Source organism: Vulpes vulpes, chromosome 15 (genome assembly GCF_048418805.1).
Source record: "Vulpes vulpes isolate BD-2025 chromosome 15, VulVul3, whole genome shotgun sequence".
NCBI classification, from domain to species: Eukaryota; Metazoa; Chordata; class Mammalia; order Carnivora; family Canidae; genus Vulpes; species Vulpes vulpes.
In genome coordinates, this window is record NC_132794.1 from 30,042,501 (window position 1) to 30,056,004 (window position 13,504).

A 13,504-nucleotide genomic window follows, 5' to 3' on the forward strand; every position below is an offset into this window, starting at 1 on the left:
TGAAGAGCAGTTTGTCATAAAAATCCCCCGTGCTCTCCCTATTCATCCCTCCCTTCCTTTAACTTCTGGCAACCTCTGATCTTTGTACTGTCTCCATAGTCTTGCCTTTTTCAGAATGTCATATACTTGGAATTATATAATATGTAGCCACTGCACACTGGCCTTTTTCATTTAGTAATGTGCATTTAAGTTTCCACCAATTCATTTCATAGCTTAATGTTTTATTTATTTTTAGCACTGAAAAATATTCCATTATCTGGAGAAGTTTAGAATTTGGCCTATGAGTGAATTTTGTCACAGTTTATTTATCCATTCACCTACTGAAGTACTTCTTAGTTGCTTCCCAGTTTTGGCAATTATGAATAAAGCTGCTGCAAACATCTGTATGTAGGTTTTGAAATAAATTCAGTTTTAAGCATGATAAGTAAAGGTACTTGAGTAAAAATATTCAAGAATCATCTGGACATTTACAAGTTAGCATTTGTAAGGGAGATTAATATATATATATATATACACACACACACACACTTGAGTGTATTATATATATATACAAAAACACTTGTAATATATATTTGTAGTAGTTATTCAATTTTTAGTTTCTTTAATGAAAATCTTCTATATCCTGGGCACTACATTTGGTGCTGGAAATGCAAAGTTGAGAAGTACTAAGTTCTTGAGTTTAGAGATCTCACAGGACAGTAGGAAAAATAGAAACAATACCAGTATAGTATGGGGAGTACCATAATATAAGTATTTTGGAATTGTAATCAATTCCATACGGCAGAGGCTGAGCACACCTCACAAAACTAGTGGCATTTGAACTGAACCTGAGGGAAGACAAAAAGCTCACAGGCAGATGATGTGAGGATAGTAATTAGAGACCCAGAGTTTAGAAAAAAATACACAGTAGGCTGATATTGGGGAAATAGTGTGTGCAGTTAAGCTAGAAAGACAGGTCAGTCAGATGGGGAAAGGTCTTTTAGGCCCTGCTAATGAATTTGAACTTTTTCTTTTATTAGTGATAATCACTGAATAATTCAAAGCACAGGTTTGATGTGGATGAGGACTTTAGAATATATAATCCCATTGCCTGTATGGAAGATAGGATAGAAGAGGTGAAGATGATGTCCCAAGAGACTAGGAAATCTAATGGGCTAGGCTAGTTCACATCAGAACAATTCTTATATGTGATTATGGAAGTAGAGATGAAGGAGGAGATTCAGTAGATACTTAAGAAGTGGAATCTATAGGACAATTACATTCAAAAATATTGTTTATCCTATTCTTAAGCCTCCTTTTAAAAGTACACTAGGATCTTTTTGATTTATGAAAATAATAGTATATAGAGAAGGTATAAACAGAAATGCCACTGATGCGTCACAATGAAAACTTTGAATTAATTTTCTATATTCCCTGACCAGAGTCCTCAAAAACAAACTGTTTTAATAAAATATTATTTTTCTTTTTAATACAAACTTTTTCAGGCTAGCTTTTGAACTTTTGTTTTATAGATTTTAGATGTCAAGATATAGGAAAACATAAGTCTCCACTGAGAAAATTAGAGAATTAAAAGTATCAAAGGGCCATTGAATACATTTTGTAGCACAAAATCTTAATGATTGACATGTCATATGGACTGAATGGTTGGCATAGATCTAGAATGAGAGTAAGTAAAATTCTCAGACATTTCTCTGACGATCAATACTGGCATAGTCTGTTTGGTATACAAGGTCGAACAGCAGAAGAAAGTAGTTAAATCTACAAGCACTAAATTAATTCATTAATTGTCCTTAATTGGCAATTTGGATTTTCCACGTGAGTAACTTTGTTGGGAAGTTATTGCCTTTTGTAACTATGGGGTGACAATTAGCTAATAAGATCTTCCAAGAATAAGTTGAGATATTGAGAAAGCAGATGTAATTATGATTAGAAATTAAGATAACAGCCAGAGGATGTACTGTGGTAGCACCAACAAATTGAAATCAGGACAATATAAACAGAGAACATTTTAGGTGCTGCTGTTACCGTTGTGGTTGTTACGTATTGCCAGTGTAATTGTGCGCAAGTGTATGAGTGTATGTGTCAATATGCTTTTTTTCTTTCTCATTTAATTTCAGGTATGACAGTGATAGCTGGTGCCCGCCATTACCGGTACAAACATACTTACACCAGGGTATGGAAGATGAACTGGAAGAAGATGATGATCGTGTCCCAACACCTCCTGTCCGAGGCGTGGCTTCTTCTCCTGCTATTTCCTTCGGACAGCAGTCCACTGCAACTCTTACTCCATCCCCACGGGAAGAGATGCAACCCATGCTGCAAGCTCACCTGGATGAGTTGACAAGAGCCTACCAGTTTGATATAGCAAAGCAAACATGGTAAATAGTTTCATTAGGTCAGAGGACCCATGCCTTCGGCACAGGGATAGGGGAAATATTCTTTTATGATGAATTCACAAGAAGTTCTCATTGAGCCATACAGCTGAGGTTAGAAGTGCTTTTGTGCAACTCATTAATCATCCAGATAAAGAAATTGGCTAAGGACATGTTAAATAATTTGATCAAAGTCACATAACTGGTTAAAGAGGAAACCGGAGCAAGAATTCAGATTTGCTGAATTTCAGGCTAAACTGCTTTTGGCTACACCAGAATTTTTTCTAATTTACAGTTTAGCTCCAATTAGCTTATCCTTGAACTCACTTCCAATGCCATAATAAAAAACTCCTTCTAGATTCTTCAGAGTGCCTGTGATTAATCCGGTATGTGGTCGTGAATATGTAAATGTATGCTTCTGCAAATCACATATGGTCAGTGTCAGTTATTAAAAGACCTTTGAGCTGAATTAAATGAGACAGAAAAAAAACCAGCAGTATTAGTAAATGCATTAAAAAATAAAACCAAGAATAAATTAGAAATCCCAAATTCCTTTTTTCTAACCAATCCACACACTTTCCTAAGGTATAGACAGCAATCTACTTAGGTGTCCTGTGTAGGCATGGAAAGAATACAAGTGGGATGAGCTCTCACAATTTTGTAGTCATTTTTTTCCCCACGTGTTCTCTCTTTTCCCAAACAGTGACGTGTAAGTCTGTCTCTTGAAAACGAAATCTCAATTGACATACCTCTGATTATCTTCTGTTGATTTCCATGTGTTTGAAGTTAAATTTTTATGAGATAGCATTTGCTTTTTTTTTTTTTTTTTTTTGATAGTTTTAGTTACTGGGATAGTTGATAATGAGGTAAATCTCATTCTCAGTGTTAATGCACTATTTATTTTAAAAATATAGCAAAATATACAAAGAGATACTAAAATCAGGCCTATTGTTTAAAGCTTATTACGAACATAGGTTCTTTTCTTGGAACCAGAGGTCTTTAAACCTTTTTTTCTCAATCATAAGTTGTCTTTCTCAAGGGCCAAAGAAAATCTACTGTTAAACAGTATTATTTTGCCTCAGGCTGCTTCATAAAATACTGCTATTTGGGTCAAAGCCCACTGCTTTAAGAGCCAAAGGATTTCCTCAAAGTCAACTAACGCAGCCGTGTACTTTAATCATCTAAGGCACAGTTTCCAGCTCAGGTGTCCTCAAATTTGGAATCACTGGGATAACTTTAAGATACATTGATACATAAGTACAACCCCCATTTGACTGAGGGCAGTTGAGGTTGGAACCACTGGTACTGGTTGTATGACAATGAGCAACTCCCTTAACATCTCTGTGCTTCCATCCGCCATTTGTTTTTTTGTTTTGTTTTGTTTTGTTTTATTTATTTATGATAGTCACACAGAGAGAGAGAGAGAGAGAAGCAGAGACACAGGCAGAGGGAGAAGCAGGCTCCATGCACCGGGAGCTGACGTGGGATTCGATCCCGGGTCTCCAGGATCGTGCCCCGGGCCAAAGGCAGGCGCCAAACCGCTGTGCCACCCAGGGATCCCTCCATCCCCCATTTGTAAAACGATGATGCTGATACCAATTAGCTTATACACTCTGTGAGAACACAGTATCCAAGCCGACCACCCTCGGCTTCAAGAATTCATAGGAAAGGATCCATAGAACTCACTGGATACCATTATACTGAAAGTTATGGTTTGTTGTATTGAAAAGATAAAGATTAAAATCTGCCAAAAGAAGAGATGGCACAGGCAGAGTCCAGGAAGGTTCCAAAGCTAGAACTTCCAGTAGTCCTCTCCAGCAGAGTTGTGGAAAGCATCACTTTCCCAGCAACAACATATGACAATATGCACGGAGTATTGCCAATCAGGGAAGTTCATAGGAACGTTGAGTTTCATGGTCTTTCTTGCAGCTTCGTCACATAGACATGGTTGGCTATCTGCATGGCTGACCTCAGTCTCTCACCCTTACCGAAGGCAAGCTGAAAGCCCCTACCACAAATCACTTTGTTAGACTTTCTGGAGAAGTCTATGGTCTCCAGGTAAACAAAGACACTTCTATCAAATAGGACATTCTAGAACTTAGAGAGAGGTTACGTCCCAGAACACATGGCAAAAGCCTAACTTCTCTTTGGGGCAAGATCAAATTCTTTATTACACATCACAGTTTTTTGTGAGAATTAAATGAGCTCTGTGTGACTCAGTTGGTAAAGCATGTGACTCCTAATCTTGAGGTTGTGAGTTCCAGCCTCATGTTGCGTGTAAAGATTACTTAACATTACAATTAAAAAAAAAAAAAACAGTAAAATGGGTTTGCTTTTATATAGGACCTCGACCAGTGTCTAGCTGTATTATTGCTGTTATTTATTCAGAAGGGCCTGGGTTTTCACCTGAATTGTTCACCACTGTCTTTCCACTGTTGGAAGAGCACTTCCCTTAGTGAGTGTTGCATAGATATTTGCTAAATGAGTGCGCAAACAAGTTCTCCGCCTGCTCCAGGTACCCATAGGGCAAACCCTGTTTCTTTCACTGAGTATGTTTCTGTTCAGTTGCAACAATCCTCCAGAGATTCATTAGTGACGCCCTTTGTAAAAGTTATGAGCTTGTGTGTACTCGCACAGGATCTTGCCCTTCAACATCACTGGAGGAACATTTAAAAGATTATCATTTCCAGGCTCCACCTTCAGAGATTCTGTTCATATTGATCCATGTAGTACATAGCACTATGCTTCTCGCTATAAGAGATTTATAAATGTTTTACACCCTCTTCTTATTTCAGTTTATTTCCTACTTCTGCTGAACTCAAGGAGGACATTTTATACCTGACTGTATATCTGTTCCATTCAAGAGGTGTCAGCAATGATGTAGGACTAGAATGTTGGTTTCTTAGGTGCACACCATTAGAGGAGAATGAATAATGTATATAAATATTATCTTATATTCTCTTGCTCATGACTTCACTTAGTCCATCCTTGATTCACAAACAAAATTTGAGGCAACATTTACAGCAAGATGTCATCATCAACATTCAAGATTTTCTGTATCAATAGTTTAGAGACTTCCTAATTTTTGCATGAAGGAGCTATAATGAGTGCCAGATAAAGACTTAGGAGCTCAGATTCTTGATCTGTTAAATTAAAAATGTGACATTTTAGGGTTTGGGTTTGCTTTTTTTATTTTTAATTTTTATTCTTTTAGATTTTATTTATTTATTCATGAGAGACACAGACAGAGAGAGGCAGAGACACAGGCAGAGGGAGAAGCAGGCTCCATGCAGGGAGCCTGATGTGGGACTCAATCCCAGGTCTCTATGACTATGCCCTGGGCTGAATGTGGTGCTAAACCACTGAGCCACGGGAGCTGCCGTTTTTTTATTTTTAATTTTGAAAAATTTAGAATGTTGTTAACATTGGAGTTGGTTGACAGTTTAAGAATGTCGTTGGGAGAGGACTGTTAAATTCTGGAAGAAGTAAATATTTTCCCAAAAAATGCAAGTATTAAAAATCATCTTGTATCTTTAATTTTAAAACCTAGGGTAAAAATGCATAATACCTGACATACATGTGCCTTAAATAGCCTATGTCTTTTAAGTACTTTGTATCAAGGCAAAAAAAAAAAAAAAGACAATGTTTTAAGACATGTGGTATATTCACTTCTTAATGACAACAACAGATAACAATGATTTTCATATGTATCGTGGCATTTATAATTAGAAGAAATTCTTAAGTAGTCACAAAGTGATTCAACAACCCCAGCGTCCAGGTCTGCATTTTTCTAGCCATGTCATTTGAAACAAGTCACTTAAGTTTGAACTTCACTTTAGTAAAAGACAAAGGTGATGATGCAAGTTCTGTCTACTTCACAAGTTAAACATGCATTGCAAAGGATGTGTTTAGCACACCCAATGTTCTAAACACAGAGTGCTGAGATGAACTTTTTCTAATTTGAGGCATTTTAGACTTTGGTGGGTAAAACAGAAGCACAAATAAGTAGCTAGAACACAAAGTCGCCAATCCTACTTTAAACTGGGTTAAAGTAGAATCAACGACTTAGCCTGATTCATGGGGGATGTGTAGGAAGAATGCCTTGTAGGGCAGGCAACTTGCGCCTGGCTGTAAGAAGAGTTATTGGTATTAACCTTTCATGTGACATCTTTTCTTCATGAGGGCCAGCAGGTTACATGGACTATACAGGCTGAGTAAAATTTTGACACTAAACTGAAAACAAAATTATTATGTTTTGAGGGGACCAAAAAAAAGCCTTAAACAGTTATATGTGGCAAATACTCACATTCTCCTTTGGATGATTTATTTATGCAAAAATGCTGGGTCTGTATTTTTTTTCTCCATATATTACCCCATAAATACCAACGGAAGAAATTTAAGAGGCTATATTGTTGTTTTGACTAGTCATGTATACATAGCCCATTATCTCTGCTGAAATGTAGAAAAGCACTGTAAGCTCCAAAATTAGTTAATAGAAAGCAAGAAGACAAAATTAGTCACCGTAACATGCTGTTTCATTCTAATTTTGTAGGATGTTAATGAATTCCCTTTTTCTCCCCATTTGAATTCTAGGCACATTCAAAGCAATAATCAACCTCCACAGCCCCCGGTTCCACCATTAGGTTACATGTCCGGAGCCTTGATTTCCGATTTGGAAACAGATGTTCCAGATGATGACGCTGATGATGAGGAGGAAGCTTTAGAAATCCCCAGACCCCTGAGAGCACTAGAGCAGACACCCGGATCCAGTATGGACAATCTAGACAGCTCTGTGACAGGTAACAGAACTGATTTAATAGGAATAACTGACCTATTTATAACATTAAAATGCATCAAAAATCAAATACTTTTTTATGTAAGATTTATTCCACTCCAGCTATTTCTATAACATTTTAAATATGTTAATATTAAACACAAAATTCAAAAAGGATTTGGAAATACTTTTGCTTTGCTGCAAAAATGATAAGAAAATTCATGAATTTTAAAAAGCTTTAAAGACATGAAAGAAAACTCAATTATATCCAAGGCTTTCATGAAAAGTTCACTCTACTGGGGAACCAAGTCTATTACATAAAAAAAAAAAACTTGACTTTTAGAAATGATATGTTTTGTATATCAGGAGCAATATACAAAGTGAATGCAATCTTAAAACGCTTCTCGATATTTCACTCTGTAAAATCATTCACTGATGAAAGTAAGCAAGTCTTCAGAATGAGCCTCTCTGAGGTTGCACAAGGTATTATTTTTAGAGTGGAGAAAATGTATAGTGAGATAAGCCATGCATTTACACATTTCACATCATCGGATTCAATAATTGTTCGTCTTCCAAGAAATATGGTTATTTTTGCGGTTTGCTCCTTCAGCATCCTCTGGCTTTGTTCACCAACTGAAAGGTTCCAGTTGCTTCTCTCCTAGGGTGATCCCAGGACTGCAACCTATTTTCAAGGATTTAATTTATCCAATTTTGTTGAAAAAAACTTGAATCCCAATGTGTACACAATGACTTTAGAGATATGTCCAAATGTTATCTTTCTATTCAAGTAGGTATCTATTCGCTGACACACATATACAAATGTCTCCTATATGATTATAAAGACAGGACTACCACAAATGAAGGTCTTGCCTTTGCATGGCATTGAATCTTCTCAGAAAAATCACCCATTTCTATATTTATTTTGATGATATCATCTTCATCCCAGGAGGCATTTACCACAGTCCCTTTTAATTCATTTGTACTCCAATGCTCCCAACTTGCACAGATTTTGCCCTGTGTATTTGAGTTCAGCCAACACTGATGGAAACTTCTTTATGACAGTGATGGAGAAGGATAAGGACCTTTAGGTTTCCTCTGTATGCCTTACTGAGTAACACAATGTGTGATGCATGAGCCCACTTTCAGTTTTGCTTCTTACCTGGGGGCTGCTTGCCAGGCTAATTGAGATATAAGAACTGCAGATATACTGCTGTGATTTGAAATCCAGATTCAACTGAAGGTGGCAGAGCAAAAGTTTAAATCTTTGAATGTAGATACCTAACTTATTAGTGCACTATTATGTTAAGCCCCTTTGCCTGAATTTGTAGCATAATCTCCTTCAGGGTAAAATTCTGCATATTTTTGCATATCTCACTAATGATACTGAACTCTTTTCCATTAGGAATGCAGTAAGAATTGTAATAATAACACACAAAAAAGGGCAGCTATAGCCTATGTAGTTTTTTATTAAATATTATAATGTCAAAGATGATAAATATATCTATAAATCAAGAGACTGCCATTTCGCACTTTTACATGCTCACCTGTTAGTAGCATGTTAGGCTATTTAATGTGAATGTGGTTATAACCAGTCTCCCTTTCTCCTGGTAGAGTATACTGTTCATTCCACATGAAGCTTTTATTGCTAAGAAAACAGTCTGTTTTCCTCCTTGAATTCACTGCTTAATTACTACCATATATAAAAACCTGAAGGTGTTTGGGTATATATTACATGATGAATTTACCCTATGAATAATACATCTTCTCAGAGAAAGAAGTTGTATCCTATAGAAAGTAGCCAAAAGAAAAAAAAACTCTTTACTCTCTTCTTTATTTTTAATTTTTAAAAAAAATTTTTGGCTATGCATGTGTGTGTAGGAAGTGTTAGTATATAGATGTGTATGAGACAGTATAGATGGTGTTTGTGATTAAATCTGCATGTAAGTGTATGCAGAGGTTTGTGTGTGTGTGTGTGTGTTTGCAGGTGTGTGAGTGTAAATAGGATTTTAAGTGTATTAGAGTGTGTGTGCGCGCAAACATGCATACATGTACACATACGTGGAGATGGCCCTAAGGTGAATATATGTCCAGACCAAATGTTATATAAATGAACATACTAATGAATTTTGTCCTAACATGTGTATGTTTTATTCAGACACTTAACTAGTTTAATGGTGCTAAACGAGGTGGGCAATAAAACAGACACTGTTTCCATTGGCTTTTTATATTTTTAAGATGGTAAATACCCACAGAGAGGATTCTGATCTTACTGTAAATTACTCAGGGTTCTAAATTTGTGTGTACAAGGAAGTCAAGCATTACTTTCACCTAAATCATCTGGTAGAGATTTTCATTTTCATGAAACTAATATCCATTTTTATTAAATGGAACAAACAGTCCTATTCTATTTCCTGAAACTCTAAAACCGACCAGAATGATAGTCCAATGATAACACAGAGATGAGCTAATAAGCCTGTGTTTACAATTATTCAGGATTTTACTTGGATATATTACATTCCAACACTTAACCACATTAAGTAATATCAGCAGCTAACCATAGTACAGAACCCATCTTCATAAAGAAATAATTATATTAATTCCAAATACTTTCTAAACAATCAAGTCATTTGTGATAGGCATCTTCGATTTTGAAATAATGGTTCATTAATGGAAAAGCAAGAAGAGAGGGAAATATCTGTAGTTCCATATCCCATAATCTCATGCCTTAGCCTGGTTGGACTGCTATAACAAAAGGCAGTAGATTGGGTGGGTTAAACAACAAGCATTTATTGCTGGCAGTTCTGGAAGCTAGGAAGTCCAAGATCAAGGTGCCAGATATGGTTCCTGGTGAGTTCCTCTTTCCTAGCTAGCAGACAGCCATCTTTGTGCTGTGTTCTCACATGGCAGAGACAGCAAGTTCTCTGGTCTCTTTTTCCTATTTAAGATTTTATTTATTTATTTGACAGGGAGAGGGAGAGAGAGAGAGAATGAACCAGAGAGTACAAGCAGGGGGAATAGCAGAGGGAGATGGAGAAGCAGGCTCCCCGCTGAGCAGTGAGCCTGGTGGGGCTTGATCCCAGGACCCTAGGGTTAGACCTGAGCTAAAGGCAGACGCTTAATCCACTGAGCCATCCAGGAGCCCATAGTCTCTTTCTATAAGGGCACTTATCCCTTATAGATGAACCCACATTCATGGCCCCATCTAAACCCTAATTACCTTCCAAATGCCCCACACGTAGGGATGAGGGCTTCAACACACAGATTTTAAGGAGAAATCAACATTCAGTTTCCAAAACTCAGTAATGTGAAAAATGTATTTGCAAACCTGCTATGTTATGTTTATTCCCACAACAAACATTTATCAGATGTCAATTCCTTCCAACCTATTGACTTGGAATTTAGAAATAATAATAATGATGATAATAATAATAACAAGATGAAGAAGAATACTAGCTTGCACATATATAGCCCTTAGTAGGTGCAAGGCATCTCCTAACAAGTGGCCTGTTTTTCTTTCGTGGTTCCATGAGCTAAGAATTTCCCGCATTTTTAAAGGATTCTAAGAAAACATGGAACAAACAAAAACAAAAAAGAGACAGCAAAGCCTCAAATACAGGGTATCTGGCACTCTATAGAAAAGTTGGCTGATCTTTTTCCTAATATTTTAACATGTATGAATTCACTTAACTGTCACAACCTTATTTTTATTCTTATGTTATAGATAAGGAAATTGGGTCACAGAGGGGTTGAAAGTCTTTTTAAAGTTACCCACCTGATGAGTGACAGAAGAATTTTCCAAATAAATTGTTCTTACCCTTAAGATGAATACCATGATCCCTTCTTCAGAGACACCCAACTTTTTTTTTCTAATCTCTGAATTTAACATATTTAAGAAGAAAATTATTTCCTGGTCTATTACTTAACATATGAATCTCTAGTCTCTATCTCTATCTCTCTCTCTCTTCCTTTCTGTGTGTATGAATGTGTGTGTACACATATGAATAAATATATATTTGTACAAATACAGCATATAATTTTATCTCTGGAAACGTTAGTCCTTATCCTCTATACACTTAATGAAGATTTTTAAAATCCTAATTTTTAGATGTAACTTGTATTTATTTCTTATATTCACTGTATTCCATTATAGTGACTCATGCTACCAAAAACCAATGATATCAGCACTTTTTATAGGAAATTTCCTTTTTTATTTAATTTCTACTATATTCTAGTATATACTATATTCTAGTATATACTGTATTCTAGTATATGCTATATTCTAGTATAATATACTAGAACTATATTATAGTTCTACTACTATATAGTAGAAATTATATAAATGTCTACTAAACTTTAGACTTCTTTGGTTATAATAAAGTATGAATCTGTCTTGATTATAGTGCACCACACTCTGTTTTGGGTGAGAAAGTAGAACATCCAGAGTTGTTTTGGTCTCCAGGAATGTGCTTGCTGTACTTCCTCCTTAAAGGCCAAGTCCACTATGTTTGGGTAACAGGACAGGACAAGGAGTTAATACTTCTTTCTCTATCTTCCATAATGGGAGTCAGGGGCAAGCGTTTCCGGAATTTAATAACTCCACCACAGGAAAAAAGAAACAGAAGGCAGTGGGAGAAGGGACAGAAAGAAAATGTCCTGTACCTGGAGCCAAGATTCTTACCGCTTCACTGATCACAGAAAGCACAACGGAGAGGGAGTTCCATGAAGTGAAATGAATAAAAGTTTCCTTAACTGCTGGACCCCACATAAATAGTACGGCTGAAAGGAAATCATGGCTTTATGTTTTCTGTGTTTTATGTCCTTGGAGGTTTTTACTGAAACTCCCAAACCAGATCGTTTTGAAAACAATAAAACCTGGCAGCCTCACCACCTTGCTCGACCACACAGCTTTTCGCGAATTGGCCACTTAAGAGTGGGACCTGATGTTTTGCTTTTGTTGCAGAAGCTGAAGGAAAATGCTGCTGTAGAATGAGGGGAATTTCAGAGATAATGCTTAAAAATAATGAAAACACTTTCTTAGATGACTTCAACAGCTGGGATGTATTTAAAAAGAAATTAAACATATACTTCAGACTTTAAGAGATAAAAGGGGAGTATCATACATTCATTTTTTATCTGAGTGGAACAAATTAACAGGTGCCATATGTCCCAAGGAAGAAATTTTGTAATTACTTATTTTGCTTTCCATATATATTACACATTCTTTTCCTCTGAAGAATGTAGGTGGAATCACTGCATATTCAATGTTTTAGTGAAAGAAGGACTTCTAAAGATTAGACGTGTTTTTCTACATTTAAGCAGAGGTCAATATCTGGATTGATTTGTCCAAAGACACTTATAGCTGAAGATTTTATTTAACAGATATTTAGACTGATTGCACTTAATAGGAAGAGTTCCTGGATTAAATATTGGCTGAAAAAGTGGGGGACAGCCAGTTTTTGTATCTCATAAAAATGGTAATGCAACAATTAGCAGGGTCATATTATGAAGCACAGACTTTACTCTAGCTTAATGGATCTAAGGATAAGCATTTATCAGCAAGGAAGGATTTAGCATAAAACGACATGTAAATGAATTGATGACTGATCATAAATTAATTTTAGTGCTGAAGATGTAATAGAGACACAGCAAGATGCCACTTTATCATGGTATTTTACTGCTCAGTAACGTTTGAGCAACAACTTAATGTCCTATATGTGGTTCTTCTTTAATAGCTTGAATAAATTTGAGATGTTTTTTGGCCTTTCAGCAACTTTAAACCTGAGAAATTTCCAAAGATTGAAAATGTAAACAAAAATAAATTTGGCTATGTGACATAAATTCATTTTTCATTAAATGTTTAAATATGTATTGATTATGTTTGGGGTTATAACATGTCAAATTGGTATGAATTGCTTCTAATTTGTAAAGAATCTCTACCTGAACTCATTCACTTTGTATTCATTTTAATTTTTATGCTTCCATTTACATTTATGAAAGAAAACCAGTTATCCCAAAACTTGCTTACTCTCTAATTCATGAATCAATGTGTTTCTTTTCTTCTTATCATTGTCTTCTTTTTTTGTAATGGCTTGTATAATTGTTCAGATCATTCTTGATGCTTAAATCTAAAGAAAGAGCAAAAATGATAGACACAGAGGTGAAATCAGTGATTGCTATATAAATTTAACAATTTTACAATGTGGAAAAAATTTGACATATTTATGTACTTTTTTTTTTCTTCATGGTGTATTGCAAATCTTCTTTTAAACTATCCCCTGCAAATGCAACCATTCCATATATCATGCTAAATAAAGATGAGGGGCTATCAAAGATGAAGACTGAGGGACAAAGAGGAAAG

At 35.9% G+C, this 13,504-nt stretch overlaps 1 protein-coding gene across 40 annotated transcripts in view; it reads left to right on the forward strand.

Annotated features, from left to right (window-relative positions):
* Positions 1-13,504, forward strand: part of ROBO2 (roundabout guidance receptor 2) — a 1,660,631-nt gene that overhangs the window by 1,626,633 nt on the left and 20,494 nt on the right. For all 40 annotated transcript variants that reach the window (XM_072740956.1, XM_072740957.1, XM_072740967.1 and 37 more), the window contains 2 exons: positions 2,118-2,378; positions 6,966-7,171. In XM_072740956.1, the coding sequence (XP_072597057.1) occupies positions 2,118-2,378; positions 6,966-7,171 (467 nt within the window). The remainder of the gene's footprint in view (positions 1-2,117; positions 2,379-6,965; positions 7,172-13,504) is intronic.